The sequence below is a fragment of the Pseudorasbora parva genome, chromosome 8 (genome assembly GCF_024679245.1).
Source record: "Pseudorasbora parva isolate DD20220531a chromosome 8, ASM2467924v1, whole genome shotgun sequence".
Taxonomy (NCBI): Eukaryota; Metazoa; Chordata; class Actinopteri; order Cypriniformes; family Gobionidae; genus Pseudorasbora; species Pseudorasbora parva.
This window is the reverse complement of record NC_090179.1, coordinates 41,219,514-41,247,090: the sequence shown is the minus strand read 5'-3', so window position 1 is coordinate 41,247,090 and position 27,577 is coordinate 41,219,514. Positions and strand designations below refer to the sequence as shown.

The 27,577-nt window shown below is 39.0% G+C and overlaps 2 protein-coding genes across 3 annotated transcripts in view; both read right to left on the bottom strand.

The window, feature by feature from the left end:
* tiam1b (TIAM Rac1 associated GEF 1b) overlaps positions 1-20,186 on the bottom strand; it is a 114,276-nt gene extending 94,090 nt beyond the window's left edge. For both annotated transcript variants that reach the window (XM_067451292.1, XM_067451298.1), the window contains exon 1: positions 20,056-20,186. The gene's annotated coding sequence lies outside the window, so the exon portion shown is untranslated. The remainder of the gene's footprint in view (positions 1-20,055) is intronic.
* A 505-nt stretch (positions 20,187-20,691) lies between these two features.
* Positions 20,692-27,577, bottom strand: part of scaf4b (SR-related CTD-associated factor 4b) — a 50,703-nt gene continuing 43,817 nt past the window's right edge. Inside the window, exons 17-19 of the mRNA XM_067451291.1 lie at positions 25,156-25,300; positions 25,011-25,073; positions 20,692-22,400 (exon numbers count right to left, since the gene is read on the bottom strand). Of these exons, the coding sequence (XP_067307392.1) occupies positions 21,922-22,400; positions 25,011-25,073; positions 25,156-25,300 (687 nt within the window). The 3' untranslated portion in view covers positions 20,692-21,921. The remainder of the gene's footprint in view (positions 22,401-25,010; positions 25,074-25,155; positions 25,301-27,577) is intronic.

Here is a 27,577-nt window from a genome sequence, read left to right as displayed (position 1 = left end):
ATGACCAAGCACAATTAAAACAATTAAATCAAATCCTAAAATCAAGTCCTGCCCTTAAATGTCCAAATACTCCGTTTCACATGCTATCATGCGTGTAATATGTTTCGATGTTTAACATGGAGAAAACACATCAGCTTTAACGAGACGAGTCAGCGTTGTTTTTCTGAGGACAGAGACAGACGTGACATGACAGTCTCCTCAGCGCTGTGAGGAGGAACAGGAACGGTTTTCGGGTGAACACAGGGAATGCCAGACCGACCGCATGATAAAATATCAGCTGCATCGTCTCATATAAAATGGTTTCTTATGGGATTTGGTGATCAATTATAAAGGAGTTAAGTATTCATGATGCTTCAGATCCTCGGGCCATTCTAATATGGTAATGTTGGGATATACTGTATGTGAAATAATAATTTTATAATATTAGAATTGGAACTGACCTCTGTGACCCCGATCCCATGTGTGAGACAGAAAGTCCCATCGCTGAAGGAGACATTCTGATAATGATTGATCGCATCAAAACTGTGAAGTGATTAGCATGCTGGAGACCATAAATAACACAGCATCTGACACAATTTATATAACTATAACAACATCTCTCTGGAATACTTCATTCTGATTGGTCAGTCATGGAATATTTCTGATATTACTGATTGTCATCCATGACAACACTTTATAAACTCATTTGGGAAATCAATATTTCATACATACCTACACTACTGTTCAAAAGTAATTCATATTTTTATTCCAAAATTGATCACAAGTACCAATAAAGGCATTTATAATGTTACAAATAATTAGCCTGGATCCCAGCCGAGCTAAGCCCCGCCCAGAAATTTTTTAGGTCGGGCAGTTCGGTCTGGCCTCGCTCCATAGAGGAGTAATTATCCCCAAACAGAAACTGTTCGGACCAATGAAATCCTCAGGGCGGGCTTTAGCCGATGACGGACAGATGATCAACAGTAACGTAATCATGCACGTCATCAAAGGGGCTTGGGTTATATTTGTTTGAATCCTAAACGGAGAGCTTGTTTGTATCTGCATTCACCTTCACAATTTCTCTCAGAAATGATGATCATGTTGGGTAAGTACTCTGTGTATCATTAAATTATTTTACAACACTGGCAAAGATTGTGTATTCCAGCCTGATTTCAGCGCGCGTGCAGACAGGGTTGCCAAGTTTTTACAACAAAACGCGCCTACTACCAGCCCTAATAGTTTCTCGGGGGGGTTCTCCGGGGGGAAAATGGTGTTTGGGGGGGAAAATGTGTGTTATTTTGGCAAGGTTGCTGCTAAAATTTGCACTCATGGGTCTATATATCACATAATAGTCACTTCAACCCGCGGACATAGAAAACAACCCGCGGAAAAAACGCAGACTTGGCAACACAGTGCAGTTTAGCTCTGTTGACATTTGACAATGCGTCTCTTCGTTGCTCTGATTGGTTGTTGGTCTATCCAATTGAGGTCTTTCTTGGTTCGGTTGAAACACGCCCCATAATCCCAGCACAATGGAGCATCAGACTCATATTCTGACTAGAATTGAGTATGACCACGTCAGGCTAACAAATAATTCTATTTTATTGAATTTATACATTTAAGCAGTACTGCTATGGTCTTGGTCTCAACCCCTCAAAGTCTTGGTCTCAACAGACATTGGTCTTGGTCTCGGATTGTCTTGACTAATAACACTACTGTATAGCTTCCTAACCAGCACGTTCACAAAAATGTGTGTACATTTACAAAATATAGCATGCTGTGCTTACATGTTCTGAAAATGAAGTTCAAACAATTGGTATTTATCCATCTTTATTAATTATACCTGCTGTGTGAGGTTCTCCACACTCCAGCTGTTGTCGTAAACTAGCGCAAGCTGTAAAGGCTCCACCATATTCTGAAAAGGGGGCTGAGAGAAGTAGCTCATTTGCATTTAAAGAGACATACAAAAACAGCATACTGTCAAATAAGGGCTTTCAAAACATCCTATAATAAATAATCTGTGTTGTATTTTTTGCTGAAACCTTAAATCATTATGTAAAATTATCTTTCTTAATCACTAGACCTTAACAAACCAAACAGATCAGCTAATGCAGAAAACCACTCCTAATTCCAGCAAACCACGATAAAACAGGACAAGCAAACACAATGTTCTCCTTCAAACTGAGGCGACACATGTCGCTTTCAATTACAGCCAGGGACTTTACCGTGCCCGTCTGTCATGTTTGCATTAGCCTTTCTGAAGTCAGCCACAGAGGAATTCAATAAAGCATCCCTGTCAGAGACAAAAAAACATCACTGTTCCCACAGAGAAGCTGTTTTACATCTCAACCCGTTCTCCAGCTACTGTTCATGAATCCACAATATTTCAACAATGACCCAAGAGAGAGACTTAAGCCGAATGCTAAAGCTAGCAGCCTAACTGGGATTTTCATTTAAAATCATCGACACGCCAGCTGCAAGGAAACACTGCAAATCTGCTCACAGCTCTTTGGAATCACACTCAAAGGCAATACATATTCATAACACTGAAAACAATGGCACGGCTTTGCATAAAGGTACACAGAAACATGATGTGACTTGGGAATCACATTTTTGTCTGATTGTAAAACATGACAGATGAGAAATACTGCACCTCTCATGTGACCGCAAGTGCATGCTTGGTTTTTATGATTTATATGTCTTGTTTAATCAAGATAATCCTAATCCTAAGACATTTTATTTTTAACAAGTTTTCAACTAGCAGATGAAAATTATGATTCCTAATGCTAATAAATACTAGATTTGAGTTACCATTAGCTGTTTCCATTCAACGTTGCAAATTTAACTTATGTGCAAAATTGGAATATTACATACAATATTTGTGAATAAAGCAGCGTTTCCATCCCATGAGTTCAAGAGAAAAATATCAACACTTCCTGGGAAATTGGTGCAAAAAATCTGTAATAAAACAGAAGTTGAAGCGATCAGGGAAGAAACTGTGGCTCTTTTTTCCCTCCATCATAAATGTCTTGCGTCTCAGAGCGTGCAACTTGCGTTGGGGAATGCAATCATGTGAGACACTTCTGGGAGGGAATTAAACCAAATCATTCTGATGACAGACTTTGGATCAGGCATTTCAGGAGGATCAAACCAACATTTAAGATGCTGTGATGTGATGGCCGGCTTGTTTTATCCAATCACATCCACTGTAAAAGGCATAGTCACAAGATTTTGTTGCGCATTGAGGGATTTATTCGGTAGTTGTGTTTCTGTCGTAGTTTATGCGCATGTATTTTATATTGGATAACAAATTTAACCCCTTCATTTAAATGCATAAGTTTTTGTTCCACAAGTAATGTGCATAAAAATAGGTGGATTGAAACATATAAATAATTCGTGTGTAAAGTGCCAAAATTCAACACTTAGCATACCCTAACTATGAATGACAGACAACCTGTGCTTGGCACTTTAGCCAATAAAAATACAGGAAACTACATTTGGCCATCTAACCGATCTAAGACCATTGCATTTTTCAGAGGGATGGGCTTCATAGAAGCAGGAAGCAGACGAGCCGTTCAAAGGACAGTGGAGACAGCGGTGGGGAATAAAGGGAGAATATAAGAAAAAAACGCCGTAAAAAAAAAAAAAAGAAGTATTAAGACACGTTATACTGCGCCCCATAAACACAATCAAGCCTAGAAAAAACCACGGAACCATCCCTTTAACATTATACAACGAATATCAAGAGAAAAAACATAAAAAAAATTATATTAGGTGGTCCCTGGATTGACTCGGATGTTCCAGAAACCTTGGATTGAACCCGTAGGATTCTTATATTAGGAAGCAACAACTGCTGAACATGTAGCTTCAATATACAAGATTCCGGTTTAAATCCCTCATAAATACCAGGCATGTTGGTTTAGTATGAGCTGATTTTCACTCTTTCCCTCTCTGGTACATGAGCATGGAGTAGAGGACGCGTACCGGCCGTACCTCAGTTCAATTAGGGCTTAAGAAGAAAAAGAAATATTTATTACAGTCCTGCTAGGCTCGATCCGAAACAACAAAGAGTCATCCTCGGTAATACCGACCAGATGAAAGGGATTGGCCGGAGCATACTGGAGATCATTAGTGAAGATCCCCAGCAGACTCCATCTCATCTCCTTCTTCTCCTTCTCTCCAATATACATCAAAGGAGTCTGTCGCTATGAATGCAAACCAGCCAGAACATGTCATGTAAACGCTCAGGCAAACTGTTATGATGATATGTTGGCATGGGACAGGGTGATCTTCTCCCACAACCATGATTGCACACATTTTATTATCTGCAGGGCAGGGGGCGTTCCTGCGGGTCACGTGACTTCGGCTGCATGACTGCATGGTGATTACAGCACAGTGTGGCGGGACAAAGGTGAAGTTGTTCTGGTGAGTGGTTTTGAGGCTGTTGAGGCTCTGGGCAGACATTTTTGTGTCTTAAAAAGAACAGTTGACCTGAAAATTAAAATTCTTTCATGCCTAATCTGGATGTTTTTCCTGCCCTTTTTGAAGTGTGACAGATATACCTCCAAACTTCAGGACTATCCCTCCAAATATTTTGTGTTGCATGGAGAAAATAAAAGAGCAGGGTGAAGCAGGGTGTCATTTTTTCGTTGAATTAGTCCTTGAATATACACCAATCAGGCATAACATTATCACCTTCCTAATTTTGTGTTGGTCCTACAGATCCTTTAAAGGGGGGGTGAAATGCTGTTTCATGCATACTGAGCTTTTTACACTGTTAAAGACTTGGATTCCCATCCTAAACATAGACAAAGTTTCAAAAACTAATGTTGGACGTTTGATGGAGTATTTCTGTGTTAATAATACTCCTGCTGGTTTCTCACAAGTTTCGGAGAGTTTTTTTCGAGTATGGGTTGGCTTGACGTGAACAGAGCGGAAGGTCCTTGTATGGGCCGTACGGGCTCTTCTCCCGGTAGGGTGCGCGCACGTGACTAGAGCGAGAGAGGAAATGCACGCCCATACACTCCCCACTCACTTTATTCCTATCTGTGACATCAAGCGACTTCAACGCTTCAGCACAGCAAGTCACTTTTGTCACAGGACTTCACCAAATCATACCAAAGAAGTGTGTTTTTGACGGAGCGGTCCCAGCGTTAAAGGTTCGGTCCTGCTTTGGAAGCAGCCGGTGAGTAAAACTGCTTCAAATGTCTGTGCTGTCGGCTACCGTCGCGTGAGTAAACATCAGTAAACGACACGATCGCGAGCTTCGTCATTCAAATGCGCTAACGGTTACTCCATTGTTGTTCTGTATAACGTTACACTAGTCTGACGTGCAAAACCGTTTTGCTTGCTACTGCTAAGGTTTAGTCGCATACAATAGTCCATAAACCGAATCATGTCCTCATAAACTGCGAGTAAAGACACACAAATGTTGACAGGCCACTAAATACAGTCCATACCACAGAGACGGACGTCCTGCTGTTGCTGTTTCTCCTGTTCAATTTATTTCAGCCTCCGGATCTGATTCTGGATCATATATCTATTAGCTGAGATCGATAGCGATGGGTTTCTCCATGCTTGATCGCTTTGCGCTCGTCATTCTTTAGCTCCGCCCACACGATACGCCTCCAGGCGCTCGTTTTTTTCCGGAAAGACTCGGTACAGCCCATATTTCTTTTATAAATATAATACAACTAAAGACTTTTCGGAGATATGAAGGATGCAATACTACTCTATAGGTACTGAAGATTGACATGAGATTGACTGAAACTGAGTGTTTCACCCCCCCTTTAAGTCCTGTAAGTTGTGAGGTGGGGCCTCCATGGATCAGATTTGTTTGTTCAGCACATCCTACAGATTCTCAATCAGATTCAGATCTGGGGAATTTGGAGGCCAAGTCAACACTCGTTGTGCTCCTCAAACCATTCCTGAGCCATTTTTGCTTTGTGGAATGAGCGTTATCCTGCTGGAAGAGCATCAACCACTATTTACATAAGAGAGTGTACATGAACTGCAACAATGCTTAGGAAGTGAACCGCATGGATGGAGGACCCAAGGTTTCCCAGCAGAACATTGCAGAAAAGCATCACACTGCCTCCACCGGCTCGCCTTCTTCCCATAGTGCATCCTGGTGCCATGTGTTCCCCAGTTAAGTGATGCACACACACCCGGCCATCCACATGATGTAAAAGAAAACATGATTCATCAGATCAGGCCACCTTCCACTGCTCTGTGGTCCAGTTCTGATGCTCACGTGCCACTGTTGGCTCTTTCTGCTGTGGACAGGGGTCAGTGTGGGCTCCCTGACTGGTCTGCGACTATAGGCAACAAACTGAGATGCACTGTGTGTTCTGACACCTTTATATCAGAACCAGCATTAACTTCTTGAGTAATTTGAGCTCCAGTAGGTCATCAGTTTGATCGGACCACACAGGCCAGCCTTCGGTCCTCACGTGCATCAATGAGCCTTGGCCACTCATGACCCTGCGCCGGTTCACCACTGTTCCTTCCTTGCTCCAATTTTGATAGATCCTGACCACTGCAGACCGGGAACACCCCACAAGTTTTTCCTGCTTCTAACACATCAACTTTGAGGACAAATTACTCACTTGCTGCCTATTATAACCCACCCACTAACATGTGCCTCTCCAGCTGGTGTGTGGTGCAATATGGCTGCCGTCGCATCATCCAGGTGGATGCTGGACATTGATGGTGGTTAAGGAGATTCCCCCCTTCCCTGTGAAGTGTTTTGAGTTCTTAGAAAAGCGCTATATGTAAATGTAACAAATGATGTGCCATGATGAAGAGATAATCTGTGTTATTCACTTCACCTGTCACTGTTTTGCCTGATTGGTGTAGTATTATCAAATAAATAAGCGTGTTTGTTTTGCAAGGAAAAGGACAAATCAAACTGTCCCACAAAAGCAATGATGCATTTCCATATTTGTGTCAAATTCTTGTGCCATCACAATCCCACTGACAATCTTCGAGCTTAGTAAAAATAAACTGTGATAAGAGCCAGAGCTGAACTGAGGGACAGGGCGAATGTCCTTCCGCTCAGGCCATCGAGAAAACACACACAGCTGATTTAGCAAAATCACTCATCACCTCAAAAGAACAATTGTCAATGTGCTGATTGTAGAGGAAAAATCTGTGCAATGTATATAAAAGTGATTATTCTAAGGAAACATTTGTGTTCTTTATGTGATTTTATTTATATATATATATATATATATATATATATATATATATATATATATATATATATATATATATATATATATATATATATAGAGAGAGAGAGAGAGAGAGAGAGAGAGAGAGAGAGAGAGAGAGAGAGAGAGAGAGAGAGAGAGAGAGAGAGAGAGAGAGAGAGAGAGAGAGAGAGAGAGAGAGAGAGAGAGAGAGAGAGAGAGAGAGAGAGAGAGAGAGAGAGAGAGAGAGAGAGAGAGAGAGAATTCATGGCATACTAAAATATAAATATACCATTGAACATATTTAATGTGTAAAGCTAAAAGAAAATTGATAAAAAAATTATCTTATTCATTTTAATTGTTAATATGAAATCATCATATTTTTTCACTGCCTGTAAAATCTACGTTTTTGTACATTTTTTAAAATGTTTTTAATAAACTTAATAATAAGTTTGGGGTTGGTAAGAAATCTTTTTTAAAAGCTTTTGAAAGAAGCCCACCAAGGCTGCAATTATTCACAAAGCTGCATTTTTAAATAAATATTCATTTAAATATACACATATTACGTTTATTATAGACGTATATTCATTTATTGGATAAAATACAGTAAAAAAAAAAAAACAGTAATGCAGTGAAATATTATTACAATTTTGAATAGGTATTTTCTATGTAAATATATTGTAAAATGTAATTTATTCCTGTGATCAAAACTGAATTTATTTAGCATCATTACTCCAGTCTTCTGTCACATGATGCCTCAGAAATCATTGTAATATGATGATGCTTAAGAATAATTATTATTGTAATAAAATTATATTATTAACAATGGTGTAAACATCTGTGCTGCTTCATATTTTTTTATTTTTCAAAATTCCTTGATAATAAAAAAGAACACTGTTTATTTTTTAAATATTTTTTTCATGTATTTAAATGCATCCCTGCAGAATTAATGCCTAATTTCTTAAAAGAAAATAATAATTGATTGACTCAAAACCTTTTAATTCTCCCGGCAAAATAATTCCAGTTGTATCCAGTTCACATCAACAACAATGAGAGTTTAATTTCAACGGGAGCATCTGCGATCTGAAACACAATCAAGCTGACAATAACACGCTCTTGTGTATTTCCTCATGTATCAGATCTCAGATAAGGCTGGATATGCTAAACGCGGCTCGTACGGAGTAGCTACACTGTGACATTTCTCCTCAGCAGCTGTCCTCTGTCATGCTAAAGTTACGAGGATCATTTATCTCTGCATAATTAACAGCATCGATGGATGGCCCTGGTTTATACGTTGAGAACGTCTGGGCTAACAGGCCCACTTTCCCCCACAATCCTCTGCAGGTTCATCAGCCGTAGTGGCGTTATAATGGAGGCAGGGGATGCTGAGTCACTCCCAGTGTCAGACCCGTGAGCTGGAGTCGCCCCTCCAGACAATTCGTCCTTCATATTTATCAGGATTAGAACCCATCCATGTGAATCCGAGACCCCGCATGTGCAGGCGTGCGTGTCTTTTATCGGCCACGCTGGCTCAGCAGCCGTCCTCTCCTTCCCAGCATCCATTACTGGCAAAAATAAAGATGCATGTTCAATTATGCAAAGCCAACTTCACATCTGTCTACTCCTGGACTAGAGTGCATGGAGACGTATGTTTCAAAACATAAATCAAAGCCATTTAAAACAGAGCAGAACCAATCAGAGGTGCAAGTGCTGAGAAAGCAGCCAATCAGGTGGAGTTTCACATTCCCTCTGCTGTATAGGAACCATTACACTGTACAGTCAGTGAAATATGAGCGCAGGTGTATTGTAATACATATTTACGTGTTGTGTTGCTGCACACCCAGACACACAATGAGTAAAAGCATCTAAGTGGGTCATCTTAAGCCCCAAGTATCTAGGACAAGCCAACGAGCCATGAGGACTGGTGAGAGTCCAACTCCACACGGTTCACAACGTCCAGAATAACAGCTCACAAATGAGAAACGCACACGTAATATGGTTCATGACAACACTGACTGAGAAGAAGGTAAAGTGGAGGCGTTTTATGCAGTGAGTTTTCAAAGTATCAGAAGAGCCGATCAAATGACACAAAACGTGCATTTTTATATCCACAGCTAAAATTGCTTCGCTACATTCACCAGTCTGGGGTCTATTCAAAGCCTTCTATTTATCCTGTAGAGTTATTTATTTTTCGATGATCGTATTGGTAATCGCATCGTCCAATACTGCTTCCAGTTACTGGAGATCGGACCAAAAAATCCTGATAAGAGCACCCTGCATTTTTTGATTATCACATTGGTTGATTAAAAGAACTGCATATGTATTAATGTATTAAATACAATATAAATACATTAAAAACATTACATCATATTATGTTTCATGACATTTTTTAAATGCAGCTCAAAATATTTTAAATATATATTAATTAATTATTTATTAACTACATAATATATATTTATAAGTATAATAATATATATAATTACATAATCATATAATAATAATAGTATCATAATAATGAATATGAACTGCTGGTTTTACATATGTATTATTACATTATTATATATTATAATTTTATATATATATATATATATATATATATATATATATAGAGGGGGGGAGGGAGGGATGGATGGATGGATGGATGGGGAGACAGACAGACAGACAGACAGACAGATAGACAGATAGACAGATAGACAGATAGATAGATAGATAGATAGATAGATAGATAGATAGATAGATAGATAGATAGATAGATAGATAATCCAATATAAATATATTACAAATATTATACATTTTACGTTATTTTAAATAGATTAGATTACGTTAATCTAATATATTAAAAAAAGTATATATTTAATATATAATAATTAATATGAACTACTAAAAGTGATTAAAATAGTTTGAAAAATTTGACTATTTATTAAAACACTGATTTATTTTTATTTTTTTAAATCAGTCATATCAAACTACATATACATATCATTTAGTGAAAAACTGCACTAATCTCCAGTGGTCTACAAAATTAGACATTTCTGCACTTGTGTGGTTTTGCCTCTGCACAAAGGAAGGACACAGATTGTATAAATGTGAAGACATACAGCCTTGAGATAATTAAATAACAATCTTTCAGGGCTGGGATTTGTGTGACATGCCCAAAACAAATCGTCAGAGAGACAGACATATTTCCAAACGAGGGAAACCCAACACATCTCAAACACAAATAATCTGATAACACAACGTATACTTAGTTAAAACAACCCAACATTATCAAATAAAAAGACATTATTATATACACCGTCGTGTATGAGAAGGAAGAAATAATCTGTTGTTCTCCACAGAAGTACACACTCAAGACAAATAACACACTCAAGACAATTCTGGCCATAAGCCCGTGATTAAGGCAATAGAAATGAGTTATGCACAAAGAGTCGTTTAAAACAGCAAAATCGTTCTTAAGCAGTTTGTTTATCTCACTCAAGTGGGCATGTTGTCTGGACTCCCTCCATGCAAAGCTGCGAGTATATCAAATTAATTTTAGCCTGGACTCCAGCCAGTGTTTAACCTCAGAAATTATCGCTTCATTTCCTGAGCAAACACGACTGCACTACTGCACAAATGAGTCACCGGCAACAGTGATGGATGGAGAATAAGTTAAATGCACAAACGCAAAAGTTCTGTCATGAAACTCTAGATATCGCAGGCTCATAAATACTCAGTAGCGTACCGTGGGGTTTCAGTCAGGGCCTTCACTAACGATCAACACGCCCCACGCCATAACAACACACACACACACCCACACGCACACGTTTGTTTTTGTGACATATGGGGACATTCCATAGGCGTAATGGTTTTTATACCGTACAAACCGTATTTTCTATCCCCTTACACTGCCCCTGCCCCTAAACCTACCCATCACAGGAAACATTCTGCATTTTTACTTTCTAAAAAAACCTCATCCTGTATGATTTATAAGCATTTTGAAAAGTGGGGACATGGCCAATGTCCTCATATTTCACCCTCTCCTGTGTGTCATAACACACACACACACACACACACACACATACAAAATACAATAATGCACTGTACGCAATACTACTACGAACTTTGCTTTCATAGTGTTCGTTGGGAAGGGGACAAGCAAAAAGTACACGCGAGACAAAAAGGCAATTTGACTATTTATTGATGATACTGCACTCACGTGTCGCCGTTTAGGCAAATGGTGAAAAGAATCAAAATCAGCTGGCACAAATACTCTTAAACAAACAAAAATACGGACCAACAGAACATAAAAAGAAACAGAAAAAACACTGCTTGTTAGCTAACATTACCGGCTTGACATCAGGATCGATCATTCGCACGCAGCCTGTCATCCGCGGCGGCCATAGTTTATTTCACACAGAATTCTCACAACCCGCGAAAAGTTCAGACGGCTGATGACATCAGCAGGGGGTAGCACACTGACACATCGCTGGGCCTCTGGGCCGGTCTATCACTACACATCAAATTTTGATTGGCTAATGACCCACGTCAGTCAAAGCTATGGTCCAATGGAAAATAGCAGCTTCAATGGAAGGCAAGCTATTCTACTAGTGCTGGTCCTCGGGGCTGTGATGCGTTTAGATGATGACATATGGAAAATACACCAAAAATACATACATTCTTTCTGGAAATATAATCGTAACTCATATATATATATATATATATATATATGTGTGTGTGATTTTGACAGGGCTAGCAGAGAAGGCCCTGCTGGCCCTGACGGCCCACCACTGTAAATACTTAACCAATCTGCTTGCAATTACATAATTCTCTATAGATACTAGTCCTAAAAAATAAAAACTAGTATCAAATGAATAAATACTAGTATCTTTAAAAAAAGGTATTAGTATCTAAAGAATGAAATTGAAATGACGCCAAGTCTCTGCGATAAAAGCATGCCCAAACACCTAAAGGCAAAGATCTATGAGAGTCAACCTACATGGAGTATAGTGTTGGCCTGCGACCAACAGGCACGAACAGGCCCTCCATTTTATGATGATGTGGTTGCTCAGGTGGACGCTAGGGCTAACTCGATGGGACAGAGTAAAAAATGAGGACATCAGAAAGACCATGGGAGTAGCAACGATTATGGAGAAGATGAGGGACGCGCGACTTTGATGGTATGGCCACATAGTCGGAGGGCCCTGAGTCTCAACCCTGAAGGAAAGCGACCCAGAGGAAGACAGAAGCAGCGATGGATGGATCGGATAAAGACAGGCATGAAACATGAAAGTCGCCGACGATTGTGCTCTTGATCGGAAGAAAAAGAGAGCAAACTGCCGAAAAGTGAAGCCCGCATTTTGATGGGACAAATGTTAAACTCTAAAAAATGCTGGGTTAAAAACAACCCAAGTTGGGTTGAAAATGGACAAACCCAGAAATTGGGTTGTTTGAACCAAGTGATTGGATCCATTAAAACAACCCAATTTCTTGGGTTGTTTTTAACCCAGCTATTTTTAGAGTGTAGGAGAGAGAGAGAGAGAGAGAGAGAGAGAGAGAGAGAGAGAGAGAGAGAGAGAGAGAGAGAGAGAGATAATGAATAAGTATAATGAATATAATGAATAAGTCTTTAATGGAATACTGGTATTTAAAAATAAGTACTAGTAGCATTAAAATAGATACTAGTACATGTTAAAGCTACACTGTCTAACTTTTTTTGTTTATTCTTAGCTAAACACACTTAGTTCTTTCAAAAATATATGTGCTCATTAATGTATATTTACTTCTTTCAGATAATAAAGAATTCTCGTAAGTTTATAATATGCCATTGAAAATACATACTGGTGAGGGGTTCGAATGCCGGTCGCCATGTTACCCCTCCATCTTAAAAGTACATTAGCCAAAGAGGGACATACCCGTAAATTCAAGCTTCGCCTTTCGCGTTTTAACACTCGATGGCACCGTGTCGAATGTGAAGAGGGGGATTGCCATGTTAATCTTGGACTAAATCGACCACCGTAGGAGTTCAAACGAAATCAGAATTGAGAGGAACAGAAACTAATATTCACTGGATGGTCATATACCTTTACACCGCTAGATGGGGGAAAATATCACACAGTGTAGCTTTAAGAATTAAAACAGCTTGCCATAAACCAACAAAACTTAGTATCCATATAGAGATTAAACATTCAAGACTTTGTTGAATGTGAGAAAGCAAAAAATCTAAAAAAAAAAATATCAACAATAATCCTTTTTCAGAACATAAATAATTCAAAAACAAAAGTATGATTAAACTCAGAACAACTCGCATTACTCCCTCAGAAGTGTTTTCTTGACAATGCAGAAGGTTTGCGGTCGGTGGATCCCGCTGCCTTTATTATAAACACACACAAAACCAACTGTCTCAGCACAAACAGTGCTCCATTTATTGTGGGCTGTCTCTGTAGTGAATGAACAATTCTGTGGACGTGGGTATGATATGAATAATTCACGTCGGGAAGATTTCAAATATGCATATTTGAAGCCCTTACACTTTGGCATGTTTTATCAAAGCACAAAACAAACGTCAAGATCTGTACATGCACCCCTGCTATTAAAACACAAATCACACAACAGGCCCACACAAACCCTGCGTAGATAAAGACGACCCACGACGGCGGGTGACAGACATTAATGTAAAATAATTTAAACTCCGAATCACCTTATGAAGCACAGGTCAAAAACTTGTTAAAAGGCCATTTAGCATTTAAAATCAAACATGCATGAGTCTTCAGCTAATGCGCAATGAGTTCTGATCACACAGCTGATTGTTTTAGCGTATGGCTGATTGGTGCATATCAATGCATTCCGACGCTTTTCATCCCTCAATCTTCTCAGAACATCAGAGAACATATCTGCTGTCTGATAAACATTTCCTCTGGACTCAGAGCCTGTTTAACTCAGGATTGAACTCGAGAGCGAGAGCGAGAGCGAGAGAGAGTTTTCTCTTTCTACCCCAGAGACGCATCAAGCTACAACTGAAAGATCTTTAACTAAACACTCTCTGTTTTCCACCGACCTTATGTTCCACTCCGACGCTCTGGGGTTTCATGTCCTCCTTGGGACTTTGCCTTGATTTTATTGGAGCACATTCTGAGAGTGAGCTAACCAGCTGTAGGGGTGTGTCCAATTGTTATGGGGAGGATAGTGAGCCAATCAGCGCAGGGGGCGTGTCCACTCATGATGGGGGAGGAGAGAGCGAGCTAAACAGCAGTAGGGGCGTGTCCACTTGTTATGGGGAGGAGACTAAGCTAATCAGCAGTAGGGGGCGGGGGGTGTGCACTCGCTATGGGGAGGATAGTGAGCCAATCAGCGCAGGGGGCGTGTCCACTCATGATGGGAGAGGAGAGAGCGAGCTTAACAGCAGTAGGGGCGTGTCCACTTGTTATGGGGAGGAGACTAAGCTAATCAGCACTAGGGGGCGGGGCGTGTGCACTCGCTATGGGGAGGATAATGAGCCAATCAGCGCAGGGGTGTGTCCACTCATGATGGGGGAGGAGAGAGAGCAAACTAATCCACATTAGGGGCGTGTCCACTTGTTATGGGGAGGAGACTGAGCTAATCAGCAGTAGGGGGCGGGGCATGTTCACTTTTTATGGGGAGGAGAGTGAGCCAATCAGTGGTAGGGGGCGTGTCCACTCATGATGGGGGAGGAAGAGAGCGAACGAATCCCCATTAGGAGCGTGTCCACTTGTTATGGGGAGGAGACTGAGCTAATCAGTAGTAGGGGGCGGGCATGTTCACTTGTTATGGGGAGGATAGTAGGCCAATCAGCGGTAGGGGGCGTGTCCACTCATAATGGGGGAGGAGAAAGAGCGAACTAATCCGCATTAGGGGCGTGTCCACTTGTTATGGGGAGGAGACTGAGCTAATCAGTAGTAGGGGGTGGGCATGTTCACTTGTAATGGGGAGGATAGTAGGCCAATCAGCAGTAGGGGGCGTGTCCACTCATGAAGGGGGAGGAGAGAGAGCAAACTAATCCGCATTAGGGGCGTTTCCACTCATGATGGGGGAGGAGAGAGAGCAAACTAATCCGCATTAGGAGCGTGTCCACTTTTTATGGAGAGGAGACTGAGCTAATCAGTAGTAGGGGGCGGGCATGTTCACTTGTAATGGGGAGGATAGTAGGCCAATCAGCAGTAGGGGGCGTGTCCACTCATGATGGGGGAGGAGACAGCAAACTAATCCGCATTAGGGGCGTGTCCACTTGTTATGGGGAGGAGACTGTGCTAATTAGCAGTAGGGGGCGGGGCATGTTCTCTTGTTATGGGGAGGAGACTGAGCTAATCAGTAGTAGGGGGCGGGCATGTTCACTTGTTATGGGGAGGATAGTAGGCCAATCAGCGGTAGGGGGCGTGTCCACTCATGATGGGGGAGGAGAGAGAGCGAGCAAGAAAGAGATTGGAAGACTGTAGAAAGAGAGATGGCTGAGAGACATAACAAAAGAGAAAAGGTCAGGGGAAAAATAAAAATAAAGGAGTTATAATCAGGCGAGACCTTTAGGACACACATTAATATTAGAAAAGCTTCCCAGCTCTGGAGAGAGCTAAGCAGGAAGGCCGGAAAACGCAGAGGTTGAGTTGTTTCTGCTCCATATGTGAGTAATGAGTGAGTGGTTTTGCTGTTTCAAAGATCCATGATATGCTGTTGTTGTAATTTTAGCTGTAATAGAACAGTTTGTTAGTCGTTGTTTGTGTGGAGCTTCTTCTCTTGAGTACTGTATGTTCCTTTTTTGCTCTTCCTTGTCATCTGTCAATCATCTTTCCTTTATTTTCCACAAAGCATTATTTTGCTTCGCTTCAGCTGTGATAAAGACACATCCATTCTTGCATTGTGTATTTGTGCATTTTTGGGGGATGAGCAATGAAGGGAGGTGTGTGTTTGTTTGGGTTGATTTTACATATCAACATTGTTTCTCAGATTTCTCTTACTGCACCTTTAAAGGGTCATGAAATCACAGTTTTAAAAAATGCTATAAAAGTGGGCGTGGTTTAGCGGCGGAGTGGAGGGGGACGAGGGGAGACTGGGAGACTGACAGCACATCAATGGCTTCTACTCCGGACAATTTTATTTCGCTCTCAGTAAAAGCATCAAAGCTCAAATGTATGCTGCAAATGACTATTAAGTTACACGCTGCACAATATATTCACATGGTTTTGTAAGCTCACCGATACACAAACACAAACATCCTTTGACAGCTTTAATTCAATGCACAATTAAATGCAGAGCCATTTGCGATTTGTTCTCTGCATCGAAAATTTATATGAACACTGTTGCATAACTTGGATAACTTTTGAGGCCTATGTTGTGGAGTTTTTAATATGCTGTTTGGTCGGTTAAAGGTGCACTATGTAGTATTTTTGCAGTAAAAAATCCAAAAACCACTAGGCCGGTGTTATATATTTTGTTCAGTTGAGTACCTACAATATCCCAGATGTTTCCAACTATTTGTAAATTGTGAGAAAATTGCTATTTTAACTGAGGACAGGGACGTTTCAGCATTGCATTTGAGGGAGTTGCCTGTCAATTGCGTCATATCTGTGCTACCCTCGGTTTCGGCTTTTATTTCGCAGGAGCGCTTTACTCTTAGCAGTGTGAACAAGGGAACGCACGGAGTAACGTCATAACATCGTTTTGAACACACTTAAATGTATCTAATATGATAAACAGAGCTGCATTACCTCAAAATCATAACCGGAATAGCGGATCTGTGCAGGCGCCCGGCAAATGAGTCCCGTCCGGTCATAATAAAAGTCCCGGTATTCGCAAGGCGGGTATTTGTTTAACAATCGCTCCAGCAGCTTTGCTCAGGTCCATAACACTCGGTCCTGCTCTGCTTTAGACTACAGTAACGTTACTAACCGCATGCATGAACGTGATTTCTGCCCGAGTCCTATTTTCCACCGGCTGTGATGAGAAGACCACATTTCCCAAGATGCTGCGCTCACACTTTGCGTCATCAAACTACGCATTTGTTTTTGCATAGGCGCCCTCCAGTGGACAAAAGCTGCATAGTGCACCTTTAAATGTTCGTAAAGAGTGGTTACACTCAGTGCGGAAGAATTGCGTTTGTGTGAAGACTCAGGATCTACTGAAGAGAACGTAGGCAACTCAGAATCTCATACAAAGTGGAAACAAACACTAGTTTTTGATCCATTAATGAAATCTCACTGTTTGAAGCGCCAGTCAGAGGAAAATTAGCCTGGATGTCAGCCGAACTTAGCCCCGCCCACAACATTTTTAGGTCGGGCGGTTCGGTCGGGCCTCGATCCATAGAGGAGTAATTATCCGCGAACAGAAACTGTTCGGACCAATGAAATCATCAGGGCGGGCTTTAGACGATGACGGACAGATGATCAACAGTAACGTAATCATGCACTTCATCAAAGGAGCTTGGATTATATTCGTTCGAATCCTAAACAGAGAGCTTGTTATGCATTCACCTTCTCAATTTCTCTCAAAAATCATGATTATGTTGGGTAAGTACTCTGTGTATCATTAAATTCTTTAAAAAAAATTTACAACACCGGCAAAGATTGTTTATTTCAGCGAGCGTGCAGACAGGGTTGCCAAGTTTTTACAACAAAACCTGCCAACTACTAGCCCTAAACAATAGCTTCTTGTGGGGTTCTCTGGGGAAAAAATGGCGTTTGGGGGTAAAATGTGTAATTTTGGCAAGGTTGCCTGCTAAAATTTGCACTCATATCACATAATAGTTGCTTCAACCCGCGGACATAGAAAATAACCCGCGGAAAAAACGCGGACTTGGCAACACAGTGCAGTTGAGCTCTGTTGACATTTGACTATGCGTCGCTCCGTTGCTCTGATTGGTTGTCGGTCTATCCAATTGAGGTCTTTCCTGGTTCGGTTGAGACACGCCTCATAATCACACCCCAATGGAGCATCAGACTCATATTTTGACTAGAATTGAGTATGACCACATAGGGCTAGAGGAAAATGTCTATCAACGCGTGTTTTCATGAATAATTAAGCGTGTGCTGTCATGAATTAAGCAACGCGTCTTCTCATAGGATTAAGAGACGCAGTCTCATGAATAATTATGAGACAGCGATGAGTCGTCGCCGTACTATAGTACGAGAAAACATCACAGCCTATGATGTAGACATGAAGATGCAATTTAAAACAGGAAGTTAAAAACAGAGCAAAAAGGTTTCAAATTAACGACTTTTCTCCAACATTCAAAACTAACATTGTCTTCCATGATGTTCAACACATACTTCTGTTAAAATCTCAGAAAATGTGACTTAGGGTTTCATGGTCTTTGGGAACTTCTCAAGCAAGCAAGAACATTATTGGCCAATATGGACAATCTCAAAAAGGCAAAATAATATCTGAGTTCATCATCCATGTATGCATGATCATATCAGTAATTACTAGTATTGAAAGGCCACCATATTTAGCAACCAAAATATAGGGTTGGAGTTTTTTGACACAAGCAAGCAACTTCTGAATTGGCTTTTTGACTTAGCAGTAACAAACCTAGCAACTACCCAGGACACCTTAGCAATACCCTTACAGCCACCCACAAGCCTGAAATGTCATTACAGATGGTATCTTTGCTATAATTTAATGCATTGTTTATGCATTTAATCAATTAATGGAAATTGAACCAAAAACATCCATTTTTAATGAGGGACGATAGTGCATGTCACCATGTGGCACATATTCTGAGCATCCATGCACCAGATGCTAAACAGCAGGGGTCAGACCTTCACACACACCAAGAGAAGCCACGTTTATTCTAGAGGAAAACCTCCAATGACACAAGCAATGATGGATTGTCACGGCCGTGTGTTAAAATCAGCGGTACAGTCAGCTCTGGGCTGTAAGGACAGGGTCACAGGGGAGCTTATGCCCTTGGCATTGACTGAGCATCCTGCAGATGAATCCATAACACACACACACACACACACACACACACACACACACACACAGGGACGCGCGCAAACATCTGATGCATGCATCTGTTTGACTGACTGCTGAAAATAAAACACATAACCCATAATTACTAGCAGAACTCTGGGGTGACAGCATCCCAGAACACAGAACGTTCCTATAATGTTACCATATGGTTCTGGTTTGGTTATTTTTGGGAAACAACAACTAACACAAGTGTAAAATAACGTTCCCAGATCAATGTAAGAAGGTTTTTTGTGTGACCAGTATCCACCTACTGAGAACTAATACAGAACCTTCTGCAAAGGTTATTTTAGGCTTTGTTTTTCATAACCAAACACAAATATTGTCAGAACCATGATAAAAAAGTAGACAGAATGTTTAGTAATAGTTCTTTAAGGTTCATTTGACTTAAAAAGCATAAACTAATGTCCACAATACTCCATATAGTGACAAATTCTAAAGCAATTTGTATAGGATTCCTAATGCAATTTCTATCATAATTTGGTAGCATAATGGAGAAATTATTATGCTCAAAGAATCAAATAAGATGTTACGGGATAAAGTGAAAGTTTTAAATTATATTCCACAAGGACAGCTGTGTTCTAAAATACATATTTATTATATTATATGTTGCAAATTCCCATTAGGATCCTTTCAAATTATGACAGAATTTCCGTGAGAAATTGCTAACCAGGGCGGGAATCAAAAAAACGGTTAGCAGAGAATCACTAAATGCAACCTAAAGGCGTCTTTCGGGACATTAGTTGTGTATATTCGCGCAGTCTAGATAAACACAATTACTGCGAGTCAATTAACATTTCGCGCCCAGCACGTGCGGTCTCTAGTGATGCCGCAGTCACGCGCATCAGCATTTGTGTCGCCTCAACGCAACTCCACACAAAATAATGCCATTCATTTACAAATCTGTATTATTACGGGTACATACCTGTCATAATTCCGTAAGGTATTCTGCGTGTGGGGTGACTGGCGGTGATGTGAGGCATCATGGCATCCAGCGCGTCTCTCCTGTCAGACGCGGCGCTCCGCGCGCGCACACGCACTTCTAGTGTTTAGCTCAAGGCTAAAGGGAGGAGCGCGCGCGCTGTACCCGTGGTACACCAGAGCTTACCGTTGCGCGCGCGCGCTCACTTGTTGGTACAATGCTAATAGATGTTTTTGTTGTTGTTATTTTGTTAATTACTATAACACATAATAATTCTTACTCAATGAATTTTTCAATTATTATTTAACTATTTAATTATGATTTTTAAATGTTATACACTTACAAAATAATCATAAAAATAACAAAATAGTAATTTAATAGTATATATATATATATATATATATATATATATATATATATATATATATATATATATATATATATATATATTATTGTTTCTATTGCCATTTTAAAAAAGAGAAAACCTTTATCAGCACTAAAGCTATAACACATATGTGACCCTGGACCACAAAAACAGTCATTTATTAAAATTGAAATGTATACATACTCTGAAAGCTGCATAAATAAGCTTGATGTGATGTGTGGTTTGTTAGGTTATGATGATACTTGTCCGAGATCTGAGGGTGCAAAAAAAAACAACAATCGAAATACTGAGAAAATCGTTGTCCAAATGAAGTCTTTAGCAATGTATTATTACTATTAATAATTATTTTTTATATATTTATGGTGGGACATTTACAAAATATCTTCATGGAACATGATCTTCACTTAATATCCTAATGATTTTTGGCATAAAAGAAAAATTGATAATTTTGACCCATACAATGTATTGTTGGCTATTGCCACAAATACACCCGTTTGACTTATGACTGGTTTTGTGGTCCATACGGTCACACATAAACTAACCATATTTATATAAACTTGAGAAATATTATAATGTGCTGAAATCTTCTGTTTTTCACAGTAACCTGCCTTTACTCTTAAGGTTTCATGCTAATTAACATGCAAATTTACAACTGAAATGTATAGTAAATATTTAATTTGAACTGACCGGGGTGTTGAAAAATACATTTGAACACTTTCCCAGACTGACAGGGGTCAGGTCTAAGTCTTGACAAATGGCGCCCTCTACTGAGACCACTGCAAAACTGACCGTAAAGTCTTTGCAAAACAAACAAACAAGCAAACAAGTCGGTTTACGTAACCACAACATTTACTTGTGTTCGTTTTAGCATGTTAATATAAACCATTAAGACAGGAAAAGAAACCAAGAATGATTGGTAAAAAAATAGCATCGTAAAATTAAACCGCCAAAGATGATGCTCTACCGCTGACAAGAGTGTAACCTACAGCTCTAACGAGTACACAACACAGCGGTTACACTATTCTTCCTCGCTGAAAGGCTACAGAAGCTTTAAACTAAATATTTCCTCCAAATATACACAACGGAAGCTGGGCTGAACATTTCCCAGAGGTGGTTTCTTCATGGTACAACAATCGTGAAGTGTGCAAACTGGACTATTTACATGAAACACTTTACACTAGACCCCTAATGTTAGTTTGCGGTAGTGAGCGCAACACCCGAAATGTTACAGACCTCTTCGATTTCACATGGAGCGAGAAAGTGCAAACGGGAATTGTTTAATATGCGATCGCTGGTTCTGTAATACGTCATGTAGAAAGGTGAGCACCATCACTGGTATTCGGAGACGTGAACTTTAGAAATAGAGTCTGTTAAATTTCATGTGTTCTCCGTATTCCCGTTCCCCAAACAGGACGCAGAGTCCTGTTTTCCGCAGTCCAGTCGGAGCTGAAGCCATTGCCCCCTAAAAAAAAAGAAGCACCCACTCAGTTCCCAAAGCGGCTTCGTCCACGTAGGCCACCCCTGCCCCACCCACCCCGCTGAAACGGTGGCTCGCTTCCAAATCTGTCCGGGCCCCTTTCGGGTGCTTGATCCCGCCAGTGCGGTTCCTCTCCTCTAGGACCCATGGGAAGCCTGTGAGGGGGGAAATTCTGTCTTGGTGCGCCCATCATGGTCATCCGGAATCGGCCAACAGGGGGTTCACCGAACATCGGGTTGGGGCCCCTGGGGGGCATCATTTGAGGGGGCATATTTTGAGGGGGATGGATGGGATGAGGCCCGTTATTGGGGAAAGCAGGCATGAATGGTGGGCGCATCCCCACAGGGGGGTGTGGCCCTAGGGGTCCCGGTCTGGGCCCCAGAATCCCAGTGTGAGGTGGCGAACTGAGCGCTTGAGCTCCTGCTGGGTCCATGTGACTCTTGGGAACCTCAGGAGTGTCTTCTGAAGGTTCTCTGGTTGGGCTTTCTGATATTACAAAAGGAAAAAAAAGTAGGATATTAATGATCTCGAACATCATTTATACATATATCAATCTTCCAGTTCAGTTATTTAATATATTACAGAATATTCATCATCTAATAGAGCATCACTTGATTTTGTGGTAACACTTTATTTTAAGGTGTCCTTGTAACAGTGCAAGTATGCAATTAATTACTACTTAAGACTCTACAAAAAAAAAAAAAAATCATGATTCATCCCAACTTTTTATCATTTGTCAAATCAACTTAGACAATTAATGTGGTTCAGATAACAAAATATTTTGAGTTTTTACACTGTATAAAATGCCTTAAAGTTTGAGTTAATACAATGAACATTTTTGAGAATCAACAACCTTTATTGAAATATTATTAAAAGATGTTGCAAACATAATTGTTAATTGTGTGTGTTTTATTTGTGATGACGCAGCGAAACATGCAAATAGTACTATTTTCATGATTTATCCATTTTTTTATGTGATTCAGATACAATAATATTTTAAGTTTCTATTTATTAAACAAATTTCCTTCATTCTATCAACTCAAATTTTTAATTTCAATAAACTCAAAATGTTAAGGCAACCAGGTTACTTACTTTTCCTTCATTGTATCAACTCAAATTCTTCATTTCAATAAGCTGTTAAAAGAACAATTTTTTATAGTGTAGTAATTCCCTAAATGTACTTACATATAGGGTTAGGGTTAAGGTTTGGTTGGGTTATTACTACACTGTAAAATTTTTTTTGTTTTTTGTTGGTTTAACTTTAAAATTTTGAGTTAATACAATGAACATTTTTTGAGATTCGACAACCTTTATTAAAATATTATTAAAAGATTTTGTAAGCATATTGGGTAATTGTGTGTGTTTTATTTCTGATGATGCAGTGAAACATGCTAAATAGTGCTATTTTCATGATTTATCAAAAAAATGTATGTGGTTCAGATACAATAATATTTTGAGTTTCTATTTATTAAACTAATTTCCTTCATTGTATCAACTCAAAGTTTTAATTTCAATAAACTCACAATTTTAAGGCAACCAGGTTACTTACTTTATTAAGTTAAACCAACAAAAACCCAAAAAATGTTTTACAGTGTAGTAATAACCCAACTAAACCTTAACCCTAACCCTATATGTAAGTATATTTAGGGAATTACTACACTATAAAAAATTGTTCTTTTAACAGCTTATTGAAATGAAGAATTTGAGTTGATACAATGAAGGAAAAGTAAGTAACCTGGTTGCCTTAAAATTTTGAGTTTATTGCAATAAAAAATTTGAGTTTTCGAAATTGGTTAAATAATTAGAAACTCAAAATATTATTGTATCTGAATCACATAAAAAAATATATAAATCATGAAAATAGTACTATTTTGTTTCGCTGCGTCATCACAAATAAAACACACACAATTAACAAATATGTTTGCAACATCTTTTAATAATATTTCAATAAAGGTTGTTGATTCTCAAAAATGTCATTGTATTAACTCAAATTTTTTATTTCAAGTAACTCAAACTTTAAGGCATTTTATACAGTGTAAAAACTCAAAAATATTTTGTTATCTGAACCACATTAATTGTCTAAGTTGATTTGACAAATTATAAAAAGTTGGGATAAATCATGAATTTTTTTTTGCAGTGTCTTATGAAGTACTTTATTGCATACTTGCACTGTTACAAGGACACCTTAAAATAAAGTGTTCCCACAAAATCAAGTGATGCTCTATTAGATGATGAATATTCTGTAATATATAAAATAACTGAACTGGAAGATTGATATATATTTGCACTGTAAAAAATTATTTAGAAAAAAAGTTACCTGGTTGCCTTAATTTTGAGTTCATTGAAATTAAAATTGAGTTAATACAATGAACATTTTTTGAGATTCGACAACCTTTATTAAAATATTATTAAAAGATTTTGTAAGCATATTGGGTAATTGTGTGTGTTTTATTTCTGATGACGCAGTCAAACATGCCAAATAGTGCTATTTTCATGATTTATCACATTTTTTATGTGGTTCAGATACAATAATATTTTGAGTTTCTATTTATTAAACAAATTTCCTTCATTCTATCAACTCAAATTTTTAAATTTAATAAACTCAAAATTTTAAGGCAACCAGGTTACTTAGTTTATAAAGTTAAACCAACAAAAACCCAAAAAATGTTTACAGTGTGGAAATAACTGGATGGGGAAAAGTGACTGTTTAACAACATTAGCTTATGAAGATAAGTGATTCAGATTTGATTACATTTTGAAATATATATATATATATATATATATATATATATATATATATATATATATATATATATATATATATATATATATATATATATATATATATATATAAAAGTTTCTTTGGTGTAACGTGCACTGATCAATCATTTACCATTTCAACTATTACATTAACAGCTTTAGAAAAATGAATTGAATCTTGTATAAAAAAAAGCTGAAATTTGCTTATTGTGTTAAACCAGTGTAAAAACATATGTTGTCATAACTTATTGGTCATATCTAAATTGTATTAAAGAATTAAATATGGCCAGTTGTGATTTGATGTTGAATTGAACACTATATTGTCATCATCTGTACCTGTGATGGATGGACGAGGACCTGCAGGGTTCATCGAGGACACTGGGAGGACACGAGGGAATCCTGTATGCAACAATTCATGATAAGGTGAATTTGTGTTATTATTTCATGCTTGAGCTATCCATCTATCTGTCTGTTTGTATACCTGCAGGCATCTGTGGCGGGTTGAACCCAATAGGAATGAAAGACGGAGGGGAGGCTCCCGTGATCATGGCTGGAGGTGGTAAACTCATGTTGGGAAGAGGTCCTGGGATGACATTCATTGTGGCAACAGGCTGACCTGAAGGGCTCTAGAATACAGAGAGGGAATGGGTGAGGATGCGCTGTGTGAAAGGACATTTCTAACATCAATGATTGAGAAATCATGAGCAGTGTTGGGGAAAGTTACTTTTAAAAGTAATGTGTTTCTTACAAAAAAGAAACTAATTGTGTTAATTAAATTATTTTTATGGTAAGTAATGTGTAAGGTTACTTTTGCATCATTTCCTCACCTGGCCTGGTCTAGCTTGTTCGCTTTTAACAAAAAAAAAAGTTATATTTTGGCCAAATTTATACGCGTGTACTGTCAGTACAAACAAACCTTTGAGCTGTTCTACCCTTCTGGATCAACACTCTTACTTAATTAAACACAAATGTAATGTTAATCTGAAGTCATTTGTTTCTTAGTCTTAGTCTTTCTGAATCAGCTCCTCAAAGGTCAGCAAAGGTCAGCAAAGACATTGTTTAATAAAGTGAGATTAATGCATTATTTAACATAATTGTTTTTTCTGCAGGTTTGCGTAATATTCTGAGTGTGCATTTCACTGTGATATTAATTTTGAGAAATACTAAATTTGCTTTTGTGCAAGTGAGATAAAATGAATACTCACATTTAGTCTAGAACTACAGTAACATCATGTTCACACACAACGCCTCTGCACTCTCTCATGATTTCTCTCAACATGGGAACCGTAGAGGAGTCAGTCAATAAATGGGAAAACCAAGTATCTTGCATTACTTGTTTGAAAAAGTAATTGAGATATCTTGCTGTAAATGAAAAAGTAATCCGATTATGTAACTCACATTACTTGTAATGCGTTAGCCCAACACTGGACATGAGTAGGCAAAGAGTGTTCTGTGTGTTCTTTATTGCAAACAAAACACAAATACACAAACCAGACATGACCTTTTAAACTACACCTGAAATTTCTGAAATCAAAAGTGAGGATCAATCCCAGAAGTAATAAACAATATTGTGGAGGTGGAGGGTAAATCAACTGCAGAACCTATGAATTCTGGATGTTGAAGGGTGATTTTTCATTCGAAAGCTAAATTTACAATTGATTTCCTGCCATCTGGAGTAACACATTCAAAACTAAAGACGGTACATGCACAGCAACTGTACAAGATCCCATAAAAACAATGGCGAGGTTTCTTCTTCCATTACCTTTTTTTGGAATGTGAATCAAAAATAAAATGATTTAACAAAATCCATCGCCTAACCCTGGCATCATTTACAGTCTGACAATGTCAGCACCAGCATATAAATCCTGTGGAGACCGTCCTCGTTTTCACCAGTCACCTCAGCGCAGGACAGTTCAGAAATAACCGAGTGGGTGATTCTACATCTATAAAAACATTTACTCCAAACATTTGTCTCACAAAGCTAATCTTTTGACTATCAGCATTAAGTCTGGTCCACTTTTCTAGCCCACCCAAGGCCGGAATCCACTTCAGGATTTGTGCCCCGATCTAAAGTCCGGGCAAGTCATCACTGCTGGCGAAAGTCAAAGCGTGTTGACCGATTTCACAAAAAAAGTCCCTGTTTTTTTATCTTCAGGCTCTTGATTACATTCAGTCAGAAGAGATCATATTTCAAGCTCATTTTAGAACAGTTTCTGTTTGTTATGCGTCTCCTGGCACATTTCTGCTTGAGTTTAAAGAACAATTTGAGAAATCTGTAATTTAGTGCACCCAGTTTTTCTGCTATAATCATTCACAAAGCACAAAAAACTGTTCTGAAGATAAAGGGATACTTCACGGCTTTTTCAAATTAAACTATGTTATTCCCTTAAATAAAATAATTTGATACACACCTCTCTCGTCTCAGTGCGTGCACTTAATCTCTCTGACGCGCGGTGACGATCTGATAGCATTTAGCTTAGCCCACTAAGCCCAGTTCATTCACTATGGTACCAAACAGAGATCAAGTTAGAAGCGACCAAACACCTCCACGTTTTCCCTATTTAAATACAGTTACACAAATAGTTGAACGACCAAGTATAATGACATAAAATAAAACGTGGCGCTTTTCTAAGCGGATTAAAAAGGAGAACTATAATGTATGGCGGAATAGCACTTCTGAGAGTACTTCGGCTCGGCGCAGTAAAAAGTCCCGGCCGAAACATCCTCCCTCACATCTCCCCCTCCCTCTCTCATTTCGGTCAATAGGAGAGCTGGGACTTTTTACTGCGCCGAGTCGAAGTACTCAATTTATTTATTTTTTTGCGCACAAAAACAAATTCTCGTCGCTTTATAAAATGATTGTACACTCTAAAAAATGCTGGGTTAAAAACAACCCAAGTTGG